General features: G+C 40.6%; 1 protein-coding gene across 1 annotated transcript in view; it reads left to right on the forward strand.

Annotated features, from left to right (window-relative positions):
- The first annotated feature begins 1,194 nt into the window (after positions 1-1,194).
- Positions 1,195-24,384, forward strand: part of CCZ1 (CCZ1 homolog, vacuolar protein trafficking and biogenesis associated) — a 31,172-nt gene continuing 7,982 nt past the window's right edge. The window contains exons 1-12 of the mRNA XM_065411940.1: positions 1,195-1,389; positions 3,393-3,490; positions 3,581-3,674; positions 3,767-3,844; positions 5,011-5,058; positions 5,540-5,623; positions 7,898-8,073; positions 12,351-12,432; positions 16,745-16,806; positions 18,056-18,167; positions 18,951-18,984; positions 19,440-19,557. Of these exons, the coding sequence (XP_065268012.1) occupies positions 1,291-1,389; positions 3,393-3,490; positions 3,581-3,674; positions 3,767-3,844; positions 5,011-5,058; positions 5,540-5,623; positions 7,898-8,073; positions 12,351-12,432; positions 16,745-16,806; positions 18,056-18,167; positions 18,951-18,984; positions 19,440-19,557 (1,085 nt within the window). The 5' untranslated portion in view covers positions 1,195-1,290. The remainder of the gene's footprint in view (positions 1,390-3,392; positions 3,491-3,580; positions 3,675-3,766; positions 3,845-5,010; positions 5,059-5,539; positions 5,624-7,897; positions 8,074-12,350; positions 12,433-16,744; positions 16,807-18,055; positions 18,168-18,950; positions 18,985-19,439; positions 19,558-24,384) is intronic.

The following is a 24,384-nucleotide window of genomic DNA, read 5'->3' on the forward strand; positions in this document are numbered from 1 at the left end:
GAGGACAGGATTTGGCTCAGCAGTTTCAGAACTTACTGACTAATCACATTAATGTGTGAGGACAATATTGTAAGCGCCTGACTGGAGGCTGTTTGGGACAGGGACCGTGACTACCTGTACATCTAGTGTGGAGCTCAGTGGTCTTAATAGGGGCCTTTGGCCACTCCCACAATACAAATAATAAATAATTAAAAGAGGAGGAGAAGGAGGAGGAGGAATAAACCACAAAGACCTTTTTCAAATGTTCAAGTTCATGAAATCCTGGTCCTGCTAAATAATGTCAAAACTCCCATTGATTTCATTGGGACCAAGATTTCACCCTCTATCTTTATCAAAGCTTAACCAGACTTGAGCCACCCGACCCTGCAGCTCTGGATACTTTTAAACTTCCTTAGTCCACACAAAGCACGTCAAAATCCCTGCGATCCCCGAAAGCGCCATAAAGAAATGCTCACCCAGAGAGTATCACCATCCCACTACAACACTATTCAGCGGCGCTGCTCAGGCCAGTCCCCCACCTGAACACCCCTTACCCATTACCAAAGCCACAGAGAGAGAATCGCTCTTCCCGGCAATGCCACTTTTCAAGAGGAGCACAACTGCATGCGGCAAACGAGACCGCCCGGGGAGCGCTAGGGTGAGCGCCCCCCATCGCGGTGTATCCCACCCCAGCTCGGTACTTAGCCAGCCCCCAGCTCTGTAGGGCCCGAGCGCCCCCCAAGGGCTTCGAGACAGCAACATTCCTCTTCCTGGGCGGCCTGGGAGGGAGGGAGCTCAGCTCGGGCTTTCCGCGTTTCCTTCCTCAGGGCTTCTTCAAAGCCAAGGAAACAGACAACAGGAGCCCCCGGGACCCTCCGGCTTCTGCTGAGCTGCCCGTGGAAACGGGGCCTGCCCCGCAGCCGCCTTCAGCTCCCCGGGGGCCTCTGGGGATCCCTCCCTCCCTCGCAGGGGCCCTACAAGATGCTCGGTTTCCGCGGGGGCTGGGAGGGGTCCCCACTGAGGAGCCCCGGGCCGGCTGTTGCGGAGGGGGCCGGAACGGGGAGGCCTCCAGCAAGTGCCCTCAGCGCGGTGGGGGCGGCGGAGCTCTGAGAGGGTCGGCCCGGCTCCTCCCGCCTGTGCCGCCCGCGGGCGCAGATAGAGCGGATCCGGGTCGGCGCCGTTCCCTTCCGGGGCAGGGGGAAGGCGGAAGTGCCGCGTGAGGTTGGGGTTGGTGCCGGCTGAGGGCCCCCGGCTGCTCCCCGATGGTGTGTGGCGGCGGCCAGCCCCAGACTCTCTCGCTTCAGGCCCAGTATGGCGGCGGCGGGGGGAGCCGGGCAGGAGAAGCAGCTCGCTCCGGCCCTGCTTAGCTTCTTCATCTACAACCCCAAGCTGGGGCCCAGAGAGGGAGAGGTACGTGGGGCAGCCTGGGCTCGGTGTGTGTCTGTCTCGTGGGGGAGGGGTCTATCGCTGCAAGGGAGCGTGTGTGGGGGGGTCTGTTCCTCTTCACCTGAGGCCGGGGGGCCACAGAGGTTTTGTCTGAGGGGAGAGGAGTGGGCCACATCTGTGTGTCTGTCTGAGGGGCGGAGGGGTTCCCGGGGAGGTCCCCCACCCATTGTTCCCTCATCTTTCTAACATTCACGTGGTGATTCCGAGCCCCACTTTGCGCAGGTCTGGGACCCCCGTGAAACACCAGTGATGTTGCCTTGGGATGCTTCTGCACCACCAGGACATTCTGACTCTCACGTTTGCACTGTCTGACAGGCTAACGCAAAGCAGCTGTCGGGCTTCTGCTCCAGCCATTCTGTTTTTTCCTAGACACTGGACAACAAAATGTCCTGTAGTAATATCGTTATTTATAGCGCACCCATGGAGAAGGGTTGTTCTTCCCTGCCTCTCAAGCTATAAAGGGACGCTTTCAGCTTAAAAGTATGAGCTAAAAGTTTCCAGTATTACAACTGTTCTTGAATCACCTTACCAATATTTGTGGTTTTACAATGACATACTTCTGTTTTTAAAATTATTTTTCTCTCTTTTGTTGCCCTGTAAAAGTCCCACACAAAAGACGGGGGAAACTGAAACTGACTAAGCAGGTGCAGCAGTGAAACTGACTAGACACAAAGTATTGTTTCAAAGCATAAAGTAAACTGAAAAATAGAGGAAAATGCAGCTACAGTTATCTTAGGTATTTACTCTAAGAATATGTTAAAATATTCAGGAAAAAGTATGATTTTAAGATGAGGGTATACCTATAGCTAAAACTTTAGCATTTAGAAACAGGGCTGCTTGGCCCATTAAATTCCTGCAGCAACAAGGTTAAAAGAAAGACTGGTGGAAAAGTAGTTGTGAAAAAAACTCACAACATTTCCCAACATAAAATGCATATGAAGATAAGTGAGTTGGGATCCATGGCATAGAAGTTGTTCTGAGCACCTGAGTTTGCAGGATCAGGGCTTTAGAATTTTAGGGTTTTAAAAAGATCCTTCAGAAGTCTTTCATCTGTTTAGATGTTCCAGGTGCATACAATAATGCTAAATGCTTATATAGCACGTTTTATTTACAAAGTGCTTTGTAAACATTAACTCATTAACCAACATCCCTGAGAGTAGGTATGCACATGATGAATCCTTTCTGTTTTCAGGAAAGGTATCTGTTAACAACAGTGTTTATGTACTTCTTCTGAGTGAGTCAAATTGATATCAAGATGTAAATATACATACTGAGCATTTGAGCAGCTAGATGAAGCTAGTAAGTTAACTAGCAATAGTAATGGAAGACTGATCTGCCAAGCTATCACAGATAAATACAGATGTCATACTATCTTGAAAACAGCCATCTGATAGACTATAATGTATCTACCTATCTTCCTGGGTAACATCATAGTACTAGTTTTCTGTGTATAAATTCTGCTGAATCCTGAGGCTAACAATTTAAAATAAGTGTGCTTAACTTTTGTAGTGTACCTGAATTCTTGGATAGATATTGAGAAAAATAAAAAACTTTCTTTTGAGAAACAAGGCAAACTTTAATATTTGAAGGGGTCTATTTTCTTCTCATTGTATGTCTGTGTTAAATATACACATTGAGGAGCAAACTTATTTTTGACTTCCTGTCTTAAATATGTGGTGTTCCTGTGCACAGCTATACAGTTGCATTTCACTTAAAAAACTAAATTCCAAAGGAAAATGAAGTGATACTTGTGTACCATACTGCATTTGTAAAGGACTTCGAGATCTTTTTTGATGGCAGGCCTTGTTAATGTGCAGTATATTAGTTTTATTTTTTATTATATAAGCCTATTTGGTTATAAGGCAGTTTTTAAACTCTGTTCAGTAAATTTTGAAAAATTACATTATTTTGGATCTCTGCTATTCTGTTTAAAATTTAATCATCTTTATTCTTATTTCAAATTTTAGGAGGAAAAGAAGATTCTCTTTTATCACCCAAATGAAGTAGAAAAGAATGAAAAAATTAGAAATGTTGGATTATGTGAAGCTATAGTACAGTTCACAAGGTAGTAAAGTATTACTGTTTGCATAGTTTATTACAGTATAACAAATTGTATGTTTGCTAAAATTTTGTTCCAAATATATTATTTTTCCAGGACCTTTAGTCCATCAAAACCCGCAAAATCTTTGCATACTCAGAAGAATAGACAGTTCTTCAATGAACCTGAAGAAAATTTCTGGATGGTCATGGTATTTATATGCATGATATATACCTTCCTAAAATGTTAAAAATTGCTAAATACATTCTGCATTGCCTGATGCCAGTTTGTTCCACTTTCTAGGTAGTACGGAATCCTGTAATAGAAAAATACCACAAAGATGGAAAACCAGTCATTGAGTATCAAGAAGAAGAGTTACTGGTAATGTTCAGTTATTCTTTCTAATTTGCCTTTACTTTTCTAATTAAATATTTTCGTTGTAATTGTTTTAAAAAATATAGCTAGCGATGTCTTTTAGTTCAGCTTATATCTATAACTTTTGGCTGTTGTAGAACTGATTTAAGAATATGACTGCAAACTGGAAATAAAGTAGAACAGAGCATTTTGCAACAAACTCTAAAAGGGAAGAAAGAGACAAAGATATAGGAAAAAATATCCAATAAGAACAGCAGTGAAATTATGTAATGAAATGAAATGTCATTAAAAATAACAAAAACGGAGAGATCTATTGAAATTTCAAGGAACAGGCCAATACAATTAATGATCCAACATTGATTTAATTTGAAGAGATTATAAAGAAATCTTCCTTACTAAATTTAACTAGAGCAGCTTCTGTTACGATCCTAAGACTATTATTGATCATCTTTGTTGGAAAATCAAACATATAATGTCTGCCAGGAGGCTTCATTTCAGCATTGCAATGTCATCAATTCTCTTTAACTGTAAGCAGGCAGAGTAATTGGCCAGATGGAATAATTTAAAAAAATGTTTGTTCAGGTTTCCTGTGTTCTTTAAAGTTTTTATTCCTCATTGTGTTCTTAAAGAAATCATTCCAACAAAACAAACCAGTCTTACTCCTCTTGCCAGAAAACAAATTAAAAACCCAGTCTGATGACTAGGTATGGAGTCCTCCCCTACTCTAAGTCCTCACCTGCCCTGAACTCCTATGAAGAGTGAGGGGGAAGCTGATTTGGAACTAACTACTCTTCACTAATGACCAGCTAGTGCCCACCACTTATCACAGTTATATGTTGTTACTTTAGTCATATTCTTTTTTCAGTACATGTTATGGTTTAATAATAGTAATACTGTTAGGTTTACATTTAACAAGGAAAGAGGAATAGAAAATAATTCATGTGTATACTGAGAAAATACTTCATAGGTGTACTGTCTATAGTTACTTTTTTCAGCAGTAGCCAGTAACTGCTAGTTTTTATTTTCGATTTGTGTAATAGATGTTCTAGTCTTTCTATATTCTGGCTTACATGTGGTAGTTAAAAGAATGTGCATGACATTTGTAGGTCAGTCATAATATTTGGAGCTGTGCCTATTCTTGTAATGACGACCTATTATTGGCTGTTTTACAGGACAAGGTTTACAGTTCAGTCCTACAGCAGTGCTATAGCATGTACAAGGTAAGTGTAATAGATTTATAACAAGATTATCCTTTGAGAGAGGGAGATAGACCACCCTCTGCACCCTACTATCTGAGCATGAACAAATTACTCCTTATGGGGTGCCAGTCTGATCCATACTGTCCATTTCTTCCTGAAGATGTAGTAGCGGCAGTGGGGAGGATATAACAGAGTGCTTTTGTAGTCCTCAGTGCTGTTCTTGAGTTCACTGTAATAGGAATAGTAAAACAGTTCCCAACTTCTGTGAAAACTTAAATTAATTCCTTCACATAGTTACAGATCTTGATTGACAGGAGGTTATCCGAAATCTGCCGAGGCTACACATCATCTAGGTCAGTTAGTTTGTATGGAATTAGGAAACGGGAATTATGTGGGTAGCAGTTTAGTTCTTATTTTTCTGATTTTAATCAAGTTATGAGTAACTATTGTACTGTATTTACACAGTTGCCAAACTAATATTGCTTTTTTTTTAACCTATTAGCTTTTTAATGGTACATTCCTTAAAGCCATAGAAGATGGAGGTGTAAGGGTTCTAAAAGAGAGATTAGAGAAATTCTTCCATCGGGTAAGTTCTTACTGTTTATTATTAGAGTACGGACAATGTGTTTGATACTGAAGAGGAAACAAAATGTACAAGTGCCTGCACGGAAGAGCTTACACGGGGTGTGTGTGTGTGTGTCTCTCTCTCTCTCTCTCAGCAATGGGAAGACTAGACTGAATGACTAGGAATGTTTGAAAAATGTTTTGTTTCATATTATTATTGTCTTGCATGCATCATGGAAGAGTCTTTAGAAGGGATTTGAATAAACAGAGTGATAGCTCGATGGATTAGAATAGGATGATCTTCTGTTACAGATAAAATCGTCTTAATATCCATGTTTAGAAAACTGTTAAAACCTTAATTATTCTAATAATCAAGTATGATAGAACGTTTTCTTTAATAGAGTTATTTGCAAGACATAATTACAAAGCCTTTGGCAAATCACATCCATTTAGTTTTGTCGGACAGTGGCAAAGCGTGTCTCAAATCCCCAGGTTGAAAAGAACACCATGCTACTGTTACCAGTTAGTTCTCTAGCTCCAACCTTGCTGATAATCCATGCAGTGATGGAATTTCACTGATGGGATTTTTGTTTTCAGAGTACTTTTAAAAAATGTGGGAGAGAAGAGACAGAATGTTCCCTTCAGTTTAAGGCACTGGACCAGGACTAAGGAGAGCAGTATTCAGTTTGGCTCTGCCACAGACTTCTTACATGATGCTGGGCAGGGCTATCGTAACACATGGATGGAAGAGAGGGGGCCTATGTATAACTATAACTCTTGCATCCCCTACCTTTGTGTATTTGATTTTTCAACTTTAATGTTTATAGTGTAGTTCTTTGGATTTCATATAATACAGCATTAGATGTGATGTAGGACATCATGTGTATGCTGCAGGGTTTCCCTAAATAGTACTTCTGAATATCAATAACTAGAAGAAATATAAGGGTAGTGAAATAACTGTTAGGATCATATAATCTTTTGTTTCTTGTGAATAAATGGAGCACTGCTGTGTAACTTTCAGCTGTGTACCCAATTTTTCATGCCAACTAGAACAGTCAGTATGTTTTCTCTTGTGATAAATGTAATGTGCCATATCCCAAGCACTCCTGTAAGTATGACATTTTGTATGCAGTTACATATTGTTTTTATACCACAGAAATTCAAAGAATAAAACAACTTCAATATATAACATGCTTTAAGTGCATTGTGGGATAGTTCATCATGGGCACATAACTGTCATCAAATCCATTCAGCTACTAATGTGGCATATGTTGGTGGCTTGTTGGTAGGGCAGTTGGTCGTACTGTTGGATGCTCTCTGGTTCCATGCTATCTTTGTATCACTGTTCACTGGCTTTTCTGAAGTACCCTGAACAATCTTAATTTGGCTTCTTCATGTGATCTTGTATCAGCACCATTACACCCTACTTTGTCTGTTTAATAATATGCATAATAGAAATACGGAAACAAAGGTGCATATAGTGTTTAAAAAGTAACCAACCACTTCTTGTCAAGTCTTGGCATGCCATTATTTCTGCATGGTTTATATCATAACCCATTATTGTAATGTATGACCTGCACACAACACAACTAGAAGAAAGAAGTGGAGATTCAGTCAACACCAAGCTCTTCCAATATTTTTGCACATTTGCAAAAACACTTACAGTAAATAAAGTTGTTCTGAGCCTTCCATATGTCTTACTCCAGCACGTTTCTCTTATGTTTATACCGTAGAGGAGTTGCAGTGGACAACACATTAGGGTTTCAATTCCTTTAGGATTTTTTTTAAGCAAATAGAGGAAAAATGTTGCTGATGCTTTTCAAGGTCAGGCACTTAGATTTCAGTTTGCATAAGTTGTTCAAAGTAGGTGGTCCCCTGCACAGAACCCCATTGAAGTAATTGCGGGCCACACATTGGTACAGGGTTGATCTACATAGAACAACTTACAGGATTGGAGCCTTAGATTGTTGGCTCTTTGAGGCAGTGAACCTGTCTTTTTATTTGTCTGCAAGACATTATGCACATCTTTGCTCCTCGCTAGTGATTCTAGTTATCATTGATCATATTGAATGTGTATAAATGAGATTTAGCTAGGCTCTATTTTCTCCATGCCCCCAAAATGGATTTGTGAACTAACATCACAAATAATTGTGTCAACATGCTGTATGATATATAGGCTGTCACTTAAGGATTTGGTACAGAGCAAAAGCGCCCAAAAATAAATGCGGAAAAGGTTAAGTTGAAATGTTCAGAAAACCATTAACTACGCTCCTTTCCTTTATATTTGTTCCTTTAGTACTTGCAAACACTGCATTTACAGTCATGTGACCTGCTGGATGTTTTTTGTGGAATCAGCTTCTTTCCATTGGATAAAATGACTTATTTGAAAATCCAATCATTTATTAATAGGATGGAGGAAAGCCTGAACATAGTCAAATATACTGCCTTTCTCTACAATGATCAGCTCATCTGGTAGGTATCAGACTAACGGGTATAAGGGGGGGGGGGGGAAATAACATGCATCTTAAAATAAATAACATTACTGTATTTATTAGTAGTAGTATTTTCGTAGGATGCCTAGGAGTCCTCATCATGGCTCAGGACCCCATTGTGCTAGATGCTATACAGACACACACCAAAAAGACTGTCTCTGCCTCCAAGGAGCTTCTGTAAGGCAGACCTTTCATGTTGTGGGAAAAGATAGAACTAAGATTGCTAGAGATAAATGAAACTAGATTCTCCACATATGGGGGAGTGATAAATAATGAAGAGGACAGGTCACTGACTGAAAGCAATCTAGATTGCTTGGTAAACTGGGTGCAAGCAAACAATATGCATTTTAATACAGCTAAATGTAAATGTATACATCTGGGAACAAAGAATGTAAGCCATACTTACACGATGTAGAACTCTATCCCAGGAAGCAGTGACTCTGAAAAAGATTTGAGGGTTGTGGAAGGTAATCAGCTGAATATGAGCTCTCAGTGTGATGTTGTGGCCAAAAGAGCTAATGGAAGCTGGGATGCTTAAACAGGGGAATCTTGAGTAGGTGTAGAGAGGTTATTTTACCTCTGTATTTGACACTAGTGTGTCTGCTGCTGGAATACAGTGTCCAGTTCTGAGGTACACAATTCAAGAAGGATATTGATAAAGTGGAGAGGGTTCAGAGAGGAACCACGAGAATGATTAAAGAATTAAAAAACATGCCTTACAGTAATAGACTCAAGGAGCTCAGCCTGTTTAGCTTAACAAAGAGAAGGTAACAGGTGACTTGATTAGTTTATTAGTATCTACATGGGGAGCAAATATTTAATAATGGGCTCTTCAGTCCAGCCGAGAAAGATATAACACAATCCAGTCTCTGGAAACTGAAGCTAAACAAATTCAGATTGGAAATAAGGCATACATTTTTAATGGTGAGAGTAATTAATCGTTGGAACAGTTTACAAAGGTTCATGGTGGATTCTCCATCACTGACAATTTTAAAATCAAGATTGAATGTTTTTCTAAAAGAACAGCTCTAGGAATTATTTTGGGGAAATTCTGTGGCCTGTGCTATTGTGCTAGACGATCACAATGATCCCTTCTGGTCTTAGAATCTATGAATATAGAACAGTTGAGTATAGAGCCTTTCCTAGTAGTTATGGATAGTTTCCATTGTGAGAAACATGCACATTGAAATTGGAAGAACTGGCCACCCATGGAAAGATCTTTCATTTACAAAGTGATCTGGAGAATAAAAACTGTGGCAATAACTCAAACAGTGTGAAAATATTTAGAAAGGACAAATATGTTTTTACTTCTCAAGCAATGTTTTCTACAGAATTATTGAGACAGAGACACAGTTTTAACACAGTTCAAGCTCAATGTGTAACTTGTAGGCATATTTTCTTTTTTCTCCAAGAAAACTACACAAGTCTTAAAGATGGTTTAAAAAAAAATCAGTGATGGTTAGATATTTGCATGTATTCACTTGTCAAGAATGTCACAGTGCACAATTTGAGTGTCAACAACAAAGAGAAGATGAGTTGCTTTAAGGATGCTGGAGATTACACTTGAGAAGTGAAGAGACATGGAATTAATATTTTGAATGGCTTTCCTTTTTTTCTTAAATATTTAAGGCCCAGGCAATCTTTCCTGAAAAAGAAGGATCTTTCTTGTAGGTTGGAATGTCCAGTTACGATTTGCATTCACACACAATGTATAAACAATGCGTCATCCCTTTTAACAGTACCTTTATAGACATTTCATCTAAGCCATAATGATCTCAATCAGTAATGATGGGCTTAAATCCTGGGACCTGGTCCAATTGAGTGGCTGAATCAATGGGAGGTGATGGTGGTCAACACCAGAGAATTTTTGCTCTGTTACCTTAAAGTCAGAGTCCGCAGTTAGGATGTTGTTGATTGCAGTTGAAACAGATGTTGCATAGTTCACTAATGCAGAAACCTTAAGCACATAACATGGAGGGTTCCCAACTTTCTGATTGCAGAAAACTGAACACCCTTGCCCTGCCCCTTCCCCGAGGCCACGCCCCTGCCCCTTCTCTGGGGCCCCTTTGGGGCTCCGCCCCTGCTCACTCCATCCCTCTCCCTCCGTCGCTCGCTCTCCCCCACCCTTGCTCACTATTTTTCACCAGGCTGGGGCAAGGGTTTAGGGTGCTGGAGGGAATGGGGAACAGGGCTGAGGGGTTCAGAGTGTGGCAGGGGGCGCTGGGCTGGGGCAGGGGGTTGGGGTGTGGGAGGGGTACTGTCTCTGGACTGAGGGTGTGGGCTCTGGGGTGGGGCCAGAAATGAGGGGTTCAGGGTGGGGAGGGGGCTTGGTCTGGAGCAGGGGTGGGGGGTGAGGGCTCTGGCTGGGCATGCGGGCTCTGGGGTGGTGTCGGGGATGAGGGGTGTGGGGTTCAGGAGGGGGATCTGGGCTGGAGCTGAGGGGTTCAAAGTGGGGGGGGGCTCAGGGCAGGGGGTTGGGGTGCAGGAGAGAGTGTGGGCTCTAGGAGGGAGTTTGGATGTGGGAGGGGGCTCAGGGGTAGGTCAATGGTTGGAGTGCAGGAGGGGGTGTGGGGTGCAGGCTCCGGATGGCGCTTACCTCAGGTGGTTCCTGGAAGTGCCGGCATGTCCCCCTGGCTCCTAGGCGCAGGAGCGGCCAGGACCAGGGGGCTTTGTGTGCTGCCCGCAGGTGCTGTCCATACAGCTCCCATTGGCTGTGGTTCCCAGGCAATGGGAGCTGCAGAGATGGTACTCAGGGCGGCACCTGCGCCGCAGGCAGGGGCAGCGCTCAGAGTTTCCCTGGCCACCCCTGCACCTAGGAGCCAGAGGGACATGCCAGCCACTTTCAGGAGCTGCGCGGAGCCAGACGCTTCAGCAAACTGGACTTTTAGGAGCCCCGTCAGCTATGCTGACCAGAACCACCAGGGTCCCTTTACAATCGGGTATTCTGGTCGAAAACTGGATGCCTGGCAACCCTAATAACATGGCTGAGGGGAAACGCTATGAATAATAGGAGTTTTAAATGAAGGGAAGGAAAGTTTTGAGAAGTATTGCATAACCCTCATAAATGTGATAATCTGACATTAGTATTTGACACAAATACACATATCATGTTAAACTGCGTGGGGCCATATTCTGTACTGACTCACAATTTGTAGAACCCTTCTGACTTCTGTGGAGTTGTAAATCAGAGCAAAATTTGGCCACATGCTCTTAATGTGATGTGTGTGTTACAAACAACAGAGCTGGCTATTGATTTCTAATGGATGGTTTCTTTGTAATAGTGTGAACCAATATACTAATTTAATAATTGCTGAAGATTTGAAACTGATAAGTTTCATATCAGAAGTGAAACATATAACAGGGAAAAGGACCTAGTCTGAACAAGATACTACCAGAATTACCATAATGTCTGAATTAATTTTTAATGAATCTTATTAATCATTAGGGTTCTTGGTAATTATTCACATCATTAACAACAATTAACAGCTTTTAAAAGTACTTTTTAAAACTAAAGACAATTTACGAATCCATATTTGATTTTACAGGCAAGTTATGTACAACCAAAAAGTAATATTGAACAGCAGTACATTTTCAGCTAATCAAAACTACTTTTGATCCATCCTGACTTCATTTGTAGAAAATATTACAACAGATTGCATTTTTAGCAGAAACAAAGAAGTTTATGGAGTTTGCTGCATCAATGTAATTTAAAACGGACAACTCCTCTTCAGCTGTGTTTGATTTTATGGTGTTTATTGACATGGCACAGCTGCTTTTGGCATACTATCTCACTTAGGAGTAGCTAGGCAAGGTGCTCCTATTCAAAGGCTCTTAAGAAGTGAGGAGAGAATGTGCACAATGTTTAGATGAGAAATAATTTATAAACTATTATTTCATAGCTAGATTCCAGTATTTACTGCACATAATTTGCTTGTGAAATCAAATATGGATTCATAAATTAGGAAAAGCCTTTTTATAGCTCATGATTTTATCTCTTTGTTAACCTGGATATGTTGTTAGAATGCTCATTCCCCTACAATACTATTAAAAATTAAACATACACTGGGACTGTCTGTACAAAAGAAATTGGCGTGTTGTCATGAAAGAGAACTGAGTTAATTCTCCCAGAAGGCTCTAAATTGCGGCCTGTCCAGCTCTTGGTTAGAAAGATGTTGGCCATGAAGTAAGGCCATTAGAGAAATTGTTTTTCCTGCTTTGTGATCTACATTTTAACTTTTTTTCCCTCTCATATTCCAGGAGTGGTTTAGAACAAGATGATATGAGAATTTTATACAAATATCTCACAACATCCCTCTTTCCAAGGCACATAGAGCCAGAGGTATGGATATGTGTTGTTGTTGGTTTTTTTTTTTAACAGCACATATACTTTGCACAGATTTCTTGTAGCGTATACATTATAGCAATATAAATAAGTTATACAAGTACTTGAACTGGAGTTCCTTTGATATAGAAGAGGGGAAGTTTCTGAAAGTGCTTTCTTCAATTTAGGAATTAATTCTTTATGCATACATGCCAGTCCAAAAAAGCCCAAATTGTTGGCCTTTAGGGCACACTACAAAGTCTTACTTTTTAAGCAGATATTTTTTGGGAGTGCTTTTTTTGTAATTTAACAATGTAGTGAGATATTGATTTGTTTTGTAATGACTTGCTGCCTGGTGGTTGCATGTAGCCAGGGGAGGTCTGCTGCTGCTCAGCTTCTCTAATGGTTTTGTAATATATATTTAGCGGATGGTAAGTGTACTTAGAGTCCAGGATAGGTAGTTCTTTAGGTATGTCTATTTAAATCTGAATAAATATTGTCATAGTACTGTCAGTACAGTTCAGTTGGTAACACTCTAGCTTCTAAGCCAGAACATCATGGAGTCTAATCCTATACCAAAGCTTGGGATCATATCAAATGCTAACCATACAGTGAGCTAATATAATGCAGTACTGTATTCTGTATTTCTGTAAACTTCTTTTATATGAGGCCTTAATTTTGCCACTTTTGGTGACTGGCCAGGTGAATGTTAACGATCTCATAAAACCCTTTAAAAAAAAAAAAAAAAAAAGTTAAAGTGCAGAGCTTGGACTCAGAAAATCTGAGTTCGCTTCCTGTGTGACATTGGTTAACTCATACCACCTCTGTTTCTTGGTGTTCCTGTCCATCAGATAAAGAAGGTGTATTTACTGTATAGTTGTTGGAAAGCTTAATCCATTAATATTTGCATAGTGTTCTAGCTCTTCAAATGGAAGGTGCTATGGAAATGCAAAGTGCTGTGATAAGATGTGGTCCTTGCTCACATTCCCTTTCTCGGTGAAGTTCATTCCAAGACTGAGCTGTGATGGAGTGTGTATATATATATGGTATATTTGCCTGTCCAGTTGATGCACTCCAAGTATTTAATTGCTTTCTAGTAAAGTGCTTTAGTATATAGATGGAGTATAGACGGTACTATATTAAATCAAGTTCAGTTCTAAATCTAGTTGTGATAATTGGTTAATAGCAAAAATACAGTAAACAAATGAGCTTTTACTTTTTTAGAATAGGTCTGAGCAGAGGCATTCTTAACTAGCAAAATAGAGAGCGGCACATGATGGTTGCCAGTGATCCAAGCCTTTGTCACCTCCAGAATGGCTGTGTCTGAAGACTGTTTAGAAACTTCAGCTAATGCAGAGTGTGGCTGCCTGCTTAATAAGTAGTATCCTACAGGGAATTGCTCATGCTCTGTAGTGTACAATAGTTTCCAATTGGCTTCTATGAAACTAAATATTAGGTTGAGACCTGGCTCCCTCAAAAAGACTGCCTTTCTTCTCATATGATGTCATCTCAGTTACGATTAGCAGATGCATTTGTTCTAACAGTCCCCTGCTTTTGATAAGAAGGTACTGGTGTTTTCAGTGAAGTGTCCTTGATCTTGGACTTGCTTCTCCCCTTTGTCCAGGTTTGCTGACGTTCAATATTTCTATTCAACAACAATTATCTGTGTTATAAAATTGTATATGTGCCTAGGTGTCAGATGCATTGAGAAAATATCCAAACAGACAATGCAAGTCTGTAGATTCCTTAGAGCAGAACAGTTTCTGAACAGCAGCTCACTTTGTCTGCCAAGTGGAAATCAATCTTTTTGATTTTCATTTGTAAATCATTCTGCTGGGTCGTCATATGTTTTTACAACTACCACCTGAATTGAAAAACCATTCAACTAATCAGATTTGAATTTTCTATATATAGAGCAGAAAATACTCCTTTTGTACTGTTATAGTACGAGTTGCTGCTAGTAACTACTGTGGCTCAGTTTTGCAAAACCATCTCCATTCTGTAATCCCCTTGTTTTCACACACTTGTAATTTTCCAAAACATTCATCTTTGGCGGTAGAGTTTTCTACCCTTGGCATCACCATTAAGATGACTTGTTTTAACATTTTAGTGAAATCCATTCACTTGATTTTGATTAATTAGAGGATGAAAAATATCAAAATTTTCAAATACATTTGAAAGGCCAGCCTTAACTCTGCCCCTTTGTGCTTAAAATGTGTTTTCTTTATGGGCCGAGTTATACTCCCACTGCATCCAGTGAAAGGAGGAACAGTCCCAAATCATTTATAAATGATCAGTTAGTACATATGTAGTTTATCTTATACAGATTTTCATGCAGTAACTTTAAATATACTATGTGTAGTTTTCATACTTTGCTTGATATTTAAGTTTCAGTGAGATGCACAAAATAAATCTGCAAAGATTTCTTATTTTTCTTGGACTTTAACTAACTATAAATGAGTTGTTCATTTCTCTCCCTGAGAAGGGGCGGGGAAAGGTGGCCAGGGTCTAAGTTTTGTCAAATGAAAATGAATTTGATGGTCTTTAAACCTCTGTTCATACACATGGTAAAACCACCACACTTATGTGCGATCTGCTGAAGGCCCACACGTTGTGGAAGGTAGTGCTGTGCAGGGATCTTGCACAACACCAACCTGCATGCTCCATAACTATCTCTTACCTTTTTATGAGTACTAAATTCACTCCCATATAAACAAATAAAGCAAATTCTTATTAACAGTGGCTAATGGGACTGAAATAATTTGCATTTCTACTGATCTTTTTTGTTTACTGCAATTACATGTGAAAACAGCATGTCCATGAGCATTATTTTCATGTGGAGTTATTAGCAAATAATATGTACTTAGAGTTAATGCTGCTACAGATTAATCTGAAGTTATTGTTTTCAGCCACCTCTGAGATTTTAATAGGCGTAATGGTTATATACAAAAAAGTAATTTGTGATTATATGGGTACATGGACAGGGTATAGTGAAGAGAGTATAATTTAAATAATATTTTGCATTTGTATAACATGAAAAATCTATAGCCTCCTAGGAACTCAATACACCGCACAAATATTAATTGACTTTAGTAGAACCTTGTCCAAAGCCTGTGGCAGGGCCGTGCTAGCACACAGGTCTCCAGACTCCAGTTCTTGTACCTTCACCACAAGGCCATCTTTCCTCCCATAACTGAATTAAATGAGCTCTGGTAAGTTTTAGAAATTACAGAAGTAAACATTTCAGAAAACTACAGATTCTGCTTCATTTAGGTTCTTTGTGAGTCTGCACTACTGGCATCGTATTAAGAAAGCGGGAGCTGGGATAGCCCAGTACATTCCCTAGGGAGTTTCAGAAAGGCTGCTTAACTGGGCCTTGGATGTCACTGTTGGTGTTCACAAGTGAAAAAGGAACAGTATTCCCTTAGCAGTAGAAAACCTGAATGTTAGAAAGCTGTAAGGATTCAAATTGTGAAGCAGATTACAGCAGGTACCCCAAAAGGGAGCCAACTCCCCTGCAGTCAACAACAATGTTGCAAATATGTAGATTTCACTATAAACAACAAATAGGAAAATAATGTAGAATATTCAATAACTGAAAATTAGAGATGGATAAACATTTTGTGGATATTGAACTACAGCTATATTAAAACCACATCTCTATTAAAACTGCAGTTTTGATATCATTTGAGGGTTTCCCTTAAGGGCTTTAGTTAGGATGGTTGTCTAGTGACCAACATATTACCTAGATAAAATGCAGTTCAACCATGCACAGCTTTACCAGTGTGAGATGTAGCCTGTGCTGCTGTTAATATACAGAAATGTAAAGATTTTAATGAGGAAGCAAGGATGGTCTTGTAGTTATGGCACTAGACTAGGACCTAGGAAGTGTGGGTTCAGTTTCTGGCTCTTCCACAGACTTCTTGTGTGACCATGAGCAACTCACTTAATCTTCTGCCTCAGTTTCCCACCTGCACAATGAAAATACTTATCAACCCGACAATGGTGGTGTGAGGATAAGTTCATTAGAGTTTGCTCAGATACCATGATGATGGGAGCCATAAAATTACATTAAAAGAGCTATATATCAAAGTTAAAACTTAACTTATGGAACTTTTTTCAGATTAATAAATGTAAAACCAAAATGCCCAATTTTCTAAATATTGTTGCCATATATTCTTGCCCCTCCCATTCTGCATTAATGGTGTATTTCCTAGCAAGAGAGGTATAGTCTGCGGTCTGTCGATTGTGGACAGTTTCTTTAGCTACTGCAGAACAAAGAGAAATGGAAAGAAATGTCCCAAGCTGTTTATTTCCTGTTTGTTTTCAGTTAGCAGGAAGAGATTCCCCAATACGTGCAGAAATGCCAGGAAATCTACAACACTACGGAAGGTAGTTCTTATCTGTCATACTCTATACTGTTTCTTCCCTTCAGAAGGAAAGCTAGGCTTTTCGCACATAGAATAAAAACTGAATGGTTTGTTTAGGTAGGAGTGTAAATGAATTCCTGGGACTAATTTCTACACCCAGATAATCCCATAGGCTTCAGTGGGGTTGCACAGAGGATGAATCAGTGTAGATTTTGGCCTGTGATTTAGAGCTAGTGCATACTTATTTCCTTCTTGCTGTTCTTAGCAAGTTGTACAGAAAGTATTTTAGTATTTCTCCAATTCCTTTTCCCCGAGCAATAAGATTTGTCATACAGGAGCAAAACAGTGGTCTGTCCAGTGACTTGCGTATCACAGTGGCCTATATATTAAGTGCATCGGTGGGAGACTTTTTGCATTTGGCCAGTGTGTGACCTTATTCTGAATGAAGGGTTGGGTCCTTCTTGGCCCCCTGTTTCCAGAGCACGAATTGTGCTTTCTTTAATAAAAAACCCCGGTTTAGTGTTTTCCACTTCTTTAGCGTGAGCGTAAAATCAGGGTGGGTTCTAGCTCACTTCAGTCTTGCAAAATTCGGATGTTTTTCACATGTGTACATTGGTAGGAAGTAGAAGAGTGAGATGTACCAGAGAGTGCATTCTGTAGTCCTCACTGAGAAGGTGTTCCTTTTAAAGGCAACTGGAGGATTTATTGGGTTTCCCTGATCCTCTATGTATTTTTTACCTTTATTTCCCTAGCTCAGAGTTATTTTGGTGCTAACATGTAAACTTTTTTGAGGTTTTTTTCGAGGGCCTGTTGGTAAATACAGTTGGTTCCCTGAGCAATAGTCACCTTTGATCAAGAAAAGGCTGTTGAAATGCCACTGATCACTTGCAACTCAGTCTTGAATCACCACATTCTGTTTATCTTGATCTAAAAGAACCCTCTTTCTGTGCATTCTGACAAAGTTTACTCCAAACTAAGGCCCTGATCATTCAAATGCTTACTCACATGCTTCATTTTAAAGAGAGTAGTCGCTTTGAAGTTGGGACCTAAGTCTTTCAGTTCATTTGAAATTAGTAATTTGACATGGACACATGTTCAGATACTATGGTAATAGGGAGTTATATAAGTAACTGGGTAGACAGAAATTCTTTGTTCAAATGGATGCATGTATTGAAAAAGTTGTTTTAAAAAATTGTTCATGTGCTTATAAATTGTTTTTCTGTCGAATACAAAAATGAATTGTATCTGTCCTGTTTAATTCTGGTTTTTAGGTTTCTTACTGGACCTTTAAATCTTAATGATCCAGAAGCAAAATGCAGATTCCCCAAAATATTTGTAAACACAGATGGCACTTATGAAGAACTTCATTTAATTGTTTATAAGGTACCAAACTCTCTCTTCCAGTGTATTATGAATCCACACAGGAGGAAAACATTGCTGTGTTTTATTTCTGAATCCATGCAGGAAGGTGCATAGGGCATGACCAGATTAGAACAGTGAGATAGGGAGCTGTCTGAAGGTTCAAATTTAAAACTTCAAATAATCTTATTCTGAATTCTTTGAGTTTCTTTTGGAGGTTCTGGTTTAATCCAAATGATGGAAACTTGGCAAAAGTCTGTCTGTATTCCTTCCATGTTGCTTTACCAGCAGTGAACTCAAAAAGCAAAATATGCTAGCCATGTGTAATATTTTCTCAGAGCTCCTCACCCTGGCTTCTGGCCAGTGCCAACCCTAAGCTAGAAAGATATTATATATATATATGTGTTATAAAAAGGTTTACATGTGGGTTAGGACTGGTTTAACTAAATGGATTTTAAAACTGATTTTAGTTAAAGATTTAGTAGGATAAAGTGCACATTTTGTGTGTAGGCAATGCCCTAGCCAGGTTACATTTCAATTCCTGCAGAGCAGCACACTCCTTCTCAAAGCCCCCATGAATAGCTGATTTAAAAACCTTGTCAAGGACTGAAGTAATATGGAAAATTGGGTCTCCTCTATAGGCTCATGGGAGCAAAGGTTTTACTGTTAACACTCTAGCTTTACTGTGACTTAAGGAATTTTCAAAATTTAACTGGTATACAATAAATGACTTCTACAGTGAATGTATTGGTGAAGTTGAGGGAAGAAAATTTATTTTGTAAATGTTTTTGTTTTGGTTTGTTTCAGGCCATGAGTGCAGCTGTCTGTTTTATGATTGATGGTAGGTATATATTTGTATGATTTGAAATAAACCATGGAGATTAAATGCTTTTCTTTTGACAACTTTGTTTTTCGGTACTGTCTCCTTACCAAAACGTTATCAAACATAAATCTAGCCTGATTTTGCTATTGCAAAGTATTCATTCGTTATAGTCTTGTATGTTAATTTGTTCTGTGTGGATGCTTTCACCAACTTCTTAGTCAATTAGATTATTTATATTGTGTTTTGCTTGATGGTACAAAAGGGACACAGTTTTGCCCTCAGTTACTCCGTGGAAGCCACCTGGATGTTGATGAGATTTCTTGGGTGTAACTGACAGCAGAATATGGTCCAAGAGTCTTATAAATGTTTAAAGTTAGCTACAAAAGAACATGTTTGCTTTTTTGGCACAAAATAGTATAGACCTCATGTACTGTTAGGAAAAAACTCATTATCTTTTTAAAACTGCTTCATAGCCTCAATGCAACCTACACTGGATTTTTGCCGTAAACTGGACAGCATTGTTGGGCCTCAACTCACAGTATTAGCATCAGACATATGTGAACAATACAACATCAACAAAAGGATATCAGGGTTTGTACTATCTTTATGTTCCTATTGCAAACCTTCACCAGGTAGCTCAAAGTCTATTTTAATGACTGCTTCAATAAGGGTAACAATATGAGTACATATTTTAAGAGCATTCTCTTTGAATTAACATGTATATTTTATAAGATGTTATGTCTCTCCATATGTATCTTAGACATTTATAGAGAACCCATTGTGACATATTTAAGTGCCCTGGGGGAACTGCACTAGTTTTTATAAAAGTAACAATTTTATTTAGGTCATTGTGTGGTTAAGGTTCATTTTGCCTTTGGTAAGGCCTTTTGGCACATGTTTATTCTTACAATCTTATAATTGCTACTCTTTTCCTACCCAACTAATTATCAAAGTATTAACCATTTTAAAGGAAACCTGCAAATAGTTCAAAGGAAAAGTCCAACAACTGTAGAATATGCTGCCTACCCCAAATAGCTAGGGAAGAGGGGCATTCAGATTCAGTGGTCAGGCAATTCCTGTGGGGTTTTGTGGTCATTTTTCATGTGCAAACAGAAATTACCTGATCCCAATAGTCCATTTTTAGTCTGAAATGAGGGTTCTGTTGGGGTGTGCAACATTAGCAGCATAATGGACATTGATGTATCCTCTAGAGTGGGAGCAGGAGAACTAGGACTTATTTTCCCCCCTTCCCTTGTCTCGCAAATTTTAAATTGAGTGTACATCTCCCCACTGCCCTTGGTGGAAGTATCTAGTATTTAATTCTAAGGTCCTGTCCATACTGGATCAGAACCAGGACTCTGGTTGTTCTGAAGCTAATGTGGACAGGACCTAAAGTAGTTAGAAATTCTTCAGATCATTTTTAACAAGGAGTCTAAATAAAAGTAGATTCTGTAACTTCAGAGAAAATCCAATTACTCTGAAGGAATTTCTGTCTCTGACTCTTTGCAATAGGGCCAGTGGAATGCAGGAAGGGGGGGGGGGGCGCATTTTAACTTTGATTTCCTAGTAAGTTTGAAAAAAATAAAATTGCTGAGGTTTAGGTGCTACCTAATCTTTTAAGGTCTTAGATATACAAAATAAGCAGTTTATTGGCACCTTTTACTAGAAAATATACTTGTCCAAAGGCTCCTTCAGCAGTGGGGTTCCATCATTGTTTGGGCAGACAACAGGAGGTTTTGTTTAAAAGGTCAAGGCATTATCACTGTTACAATCTTATTTCTTCAGGCTCCCTACTCATGGGCTTGCTAAGAGAGAGTATTGCCTCTGGCTCCTATCCTTGTATCCAGCCAAGCTGTGTTCAGTGTAGGGCCCAATGGGGAGCAGGGTAGAGGCATTTTTAAGCCACTTTTGTATTCCTCTGATCCCTTGGGCTGCTGGGTAACATTTGACACCTGGTGTAAATTACAGTAACCATGGTACCAGCCAGAGTGCAACAATGTTCTGGCCATCCCTGTGGCTGAAGGGGATAGAGTGTGTCATAGAGCAGCTAATGCCATCTCTGTGCTTCCAAGGGAATCCCCAGCTGCCTATACTTATTCAATTCATTTTCCTCTACTCCCCCTGCAAAAAAAAAAAAATGGAACTGCTAGAGAAGAGGTACTGATGTGGCGGCGTGTTTTCTTGCAAGACTAGAATTCTAAATGGACCATACAAATAGAGATAAGTGTAGACGATAATCCTCTGCTCCCTCAGTGCTCTGCATAATGCCAGGGTCACTTGTAGCAACTTATAGACAAAGAGAGAGAGGATTTTCTTGCATTGGCCACATGCTGTACATTTATTGTCTTGTATCAGAGGGGTAGCTGTGTTAGTCTGGATCTGTAAAAAAGCAACGAAGAGTCCTGTGGCACCTTATAGACTAACAGACGTATTGGAGCATAAGCTTTCATGGGTGAATACCCACTTCGTCTTTGTTGCTGTTTATTGTCTTGTTCCTCCACTTTGTGAACATTTTTGGCTGACTTCAATGAAAACTTAGTTTGCTACTGAAACATTGTGTGAGGATGGCTTGTTCTTGAACATCTTCCCAAAGGCTAATCCCATAACCGGAAAGGAGCCTTTCTGAGTACCTACCTTCATCACACTGCCAGTGTGACTGGTCCCTTTAAGTGGGAGCAGGTTCCAGTGCACCTGGGGCTGATTAGCTGCTACCCAGCTGGGCTGAAGGGCAGGCACCTGAGCCTTATAATGGAGGAGAGAGCAGCAGGGGAAAGGCTGCTACCTGTGGACTTCTTTCAGCCCAGGGAGGTAGAGAGGAGAACAGTTGCTGCTGTCTCTTCCTTTGTAAGCCCTTCCCTTCCTTTCGCTCTACCAGGTGCCTTCCCGTAAGCCCAACTGGGCAGCAGATAATCAGTCACTGGTGCACTGGATGCCCCCCCCACTTCTTCTCCCCCCCCACACACACACACTGCCTCTTAAAGGGGCCAGTCACCCTGTGACACACACACATTAGTTGCCCAAAGGCAGCTTGTAAAGCTGACTATAGACAGTGTAGCAAGCTTTGTGGTGACCTTCCTCTTGACTTTCTGAGACTTTGTTTTTTCCCAAACTGTGATGGTGTATAGCGTAAAAAAAACAAAACACTGGGATGATATTTTTCAGTTAGGTAAATAAGGGCCGTGACATTTATATTTTTGAGTAGACAAGGTGAGGCGCTTTCAATTTAGATAAAATATATTGGCTATGTAATTTAATTTATTATAAATCTATGGATATGCATATGCAGACAATGTAGTATGCAGTGCCAAGATCAGAACCTGGGATGTTTCTCTCTACAGAAAGGAAGCATAGCCTTGCGAATAAGGCACTAGGCTGGGACTCAGGAGACCTCAGTTCAATTCCCAGGGCTGCCACAGGCTGTCTTGACACCTTAGACAAATCACTTTTTTTTTTTTTTTTTGGTGCCTCAGTTCCTCATCTGTAAAATGAGATCATTATACTTATTTACGTCCAAGAGATGTTATGAGGAAAATTCCTTGTATGTATCAGATGCTCAGATATTATGGTGTGGACCATATTGATACTAGAAGGACCACTACCACTTGAGCTCCAGAAGAACGTTATCTCTGAGTAGTATTAGGTGTTATCCTACGCAGTTCAGTCTCTAAGGGGTGGCAGCTGCAGATATCTGACATTGTATCAAGCAGAAAAGAGCAGCATGCACATTAGCCAGTGCATTATATAACCTCTCCCAGTATATTGTATATTAAAAGAACATTATTTAGGTGGCAAGTCAAGCACTCAAAACTTAGGAGATGCCAGAATTAATGTTGCCTATGCAACCTTAATGCTGCCCCTTGTGCTTATGCATTATGCTACTGTCTTTAATTACATGATTACATACTGTTTTTTCTACAGGCCCTCTACCTCATTTCCTAACTGTTTAGCGCTTGACTTTGCAACCTTTAATGTTCTTTTAGCATTTACTAGGTCTTTAAAAAAATTCCTTAGGTCTTTGAAAAAAGAAATTCAAGCATCCTATTGAAAACTACCTGGATGATTGGCAGGATTGGAATGTTTAGATCCACCACACAGACCATGTGAGCTAACAGAGTAACGGATAGCAACAGTAGGTTGTCATCTTGTAGGTGGACCAGCATTAGAGGGAGATGGTAAGCTTTGCCAGTGTTTCATGTACTTACTGCCAGCAGAGGAATGGTGAGACTGAGGACTCTTAGGTTCCATTCCAAGCTCTGGATGGAGTGTGTCTAGTGGGTTCGCACTCTCTTCTGCCTGTTCGTCCCTCCCCACTCCTCAAGCTTGAACCCTTCTACTCCATCCCCTCCAATTTGTCCCAGTCCTGTCTTTTCCCTGCCTGTGGTTCCTTATCTCAGTCCCATTTTTCTCACGTAGCCAGTCCCAGTCTCCTCTCCTCAGGCTTCTCATCCCAGTCCTAGTCTCCTTGCCCAACCAGTCTTAGTCTTACCATTCCAGGCTCCCATTCCAGTTTCCCCTACTCCCAGTCTGTCTCGTTGCCCAGTCATTCCCAATTCTCACCCCCAGCTCCTTGTCCTGAATCTCCTTATGCAACCAATAACAGTTCCCCTGCTCCCGCGCTTCATCCAGTTTCTCTCTTCCCCACTGACCTCTTGTTGCTGCTGCCACCTCCCACATCCACACTTGGCTCCAAGTCCCAATCTCTCTCCCTAGACGACTTCTCCAATCTATGTCCCATTCTCCACCAGCAGCCCCCTGTCCCAATCTCTTTGCTCTGCCAATCTCATTTCTTCCCCCACCCCCGCAACCCTGGCTCCACATTAGATATGTCTCCCTTGCCCCCTCACCTCCTTCCCTCCACCTACTGGCTCCAGGTCCTAGTCCCCTTGCCCAGCCAGTTTGTCTCCCCCTCCCAGCTTCCTGTGGTCTTGTCCAGCCAGTCCCAATCTTTCCCCTCCAACCCTGCCAGCCTTGTGTCCCAATCTTCCCTCCATCCCACTGCGGGCCCAGCTCTTGTCTACCCTGCATTCGAGTCAGACAGCTTCCTCCTCCATGCTCCTTGAGTCCAGTAGGGGTGGTCACTGAGAGCACAGGAGGGACAGTCGCCTTGCTCTCTGTTCATGTGCCCAGACCCAGCATGGCCCAGAGCTGCAATCGTATGGAAAGTCCAGTTTCGCTCCTTCAGCCCTGGACTGGAGCATGCCCAGTGCGCCACTGACTCTTCGGGGAATTTAGCTGCTAAAAATCTAAGCCTCTATTGAGCATATGCAAACCACAGTTTTTCAAAGGCTTATAACTTGGCCAAATTTGGACAGATCTTCATGGGGATAGTAAAAGGCACATCACTGACACAAAGACCATTCCCTGCCAAATTTCAATAATTTTTCCAAGAAAAGGTTTCCAGAATTATTTTAATATGGG

The sequence above is a fragment of the Emys orbicularis genome, chromosome 10 (assembly GCF_028017835.1).
Source record: "Emys orbicularis isolate rEmyOrb1 chromosome 10, rEmyOrb1.hap1, whole genome shotgun sequence".
In the NCBI taxonomy this organism is placed as follows: domain Eukaryota; kingdom Metazoa; phylum Chordata; order Testudines; family Emydidae; genus Emys; species Emys orbicularis.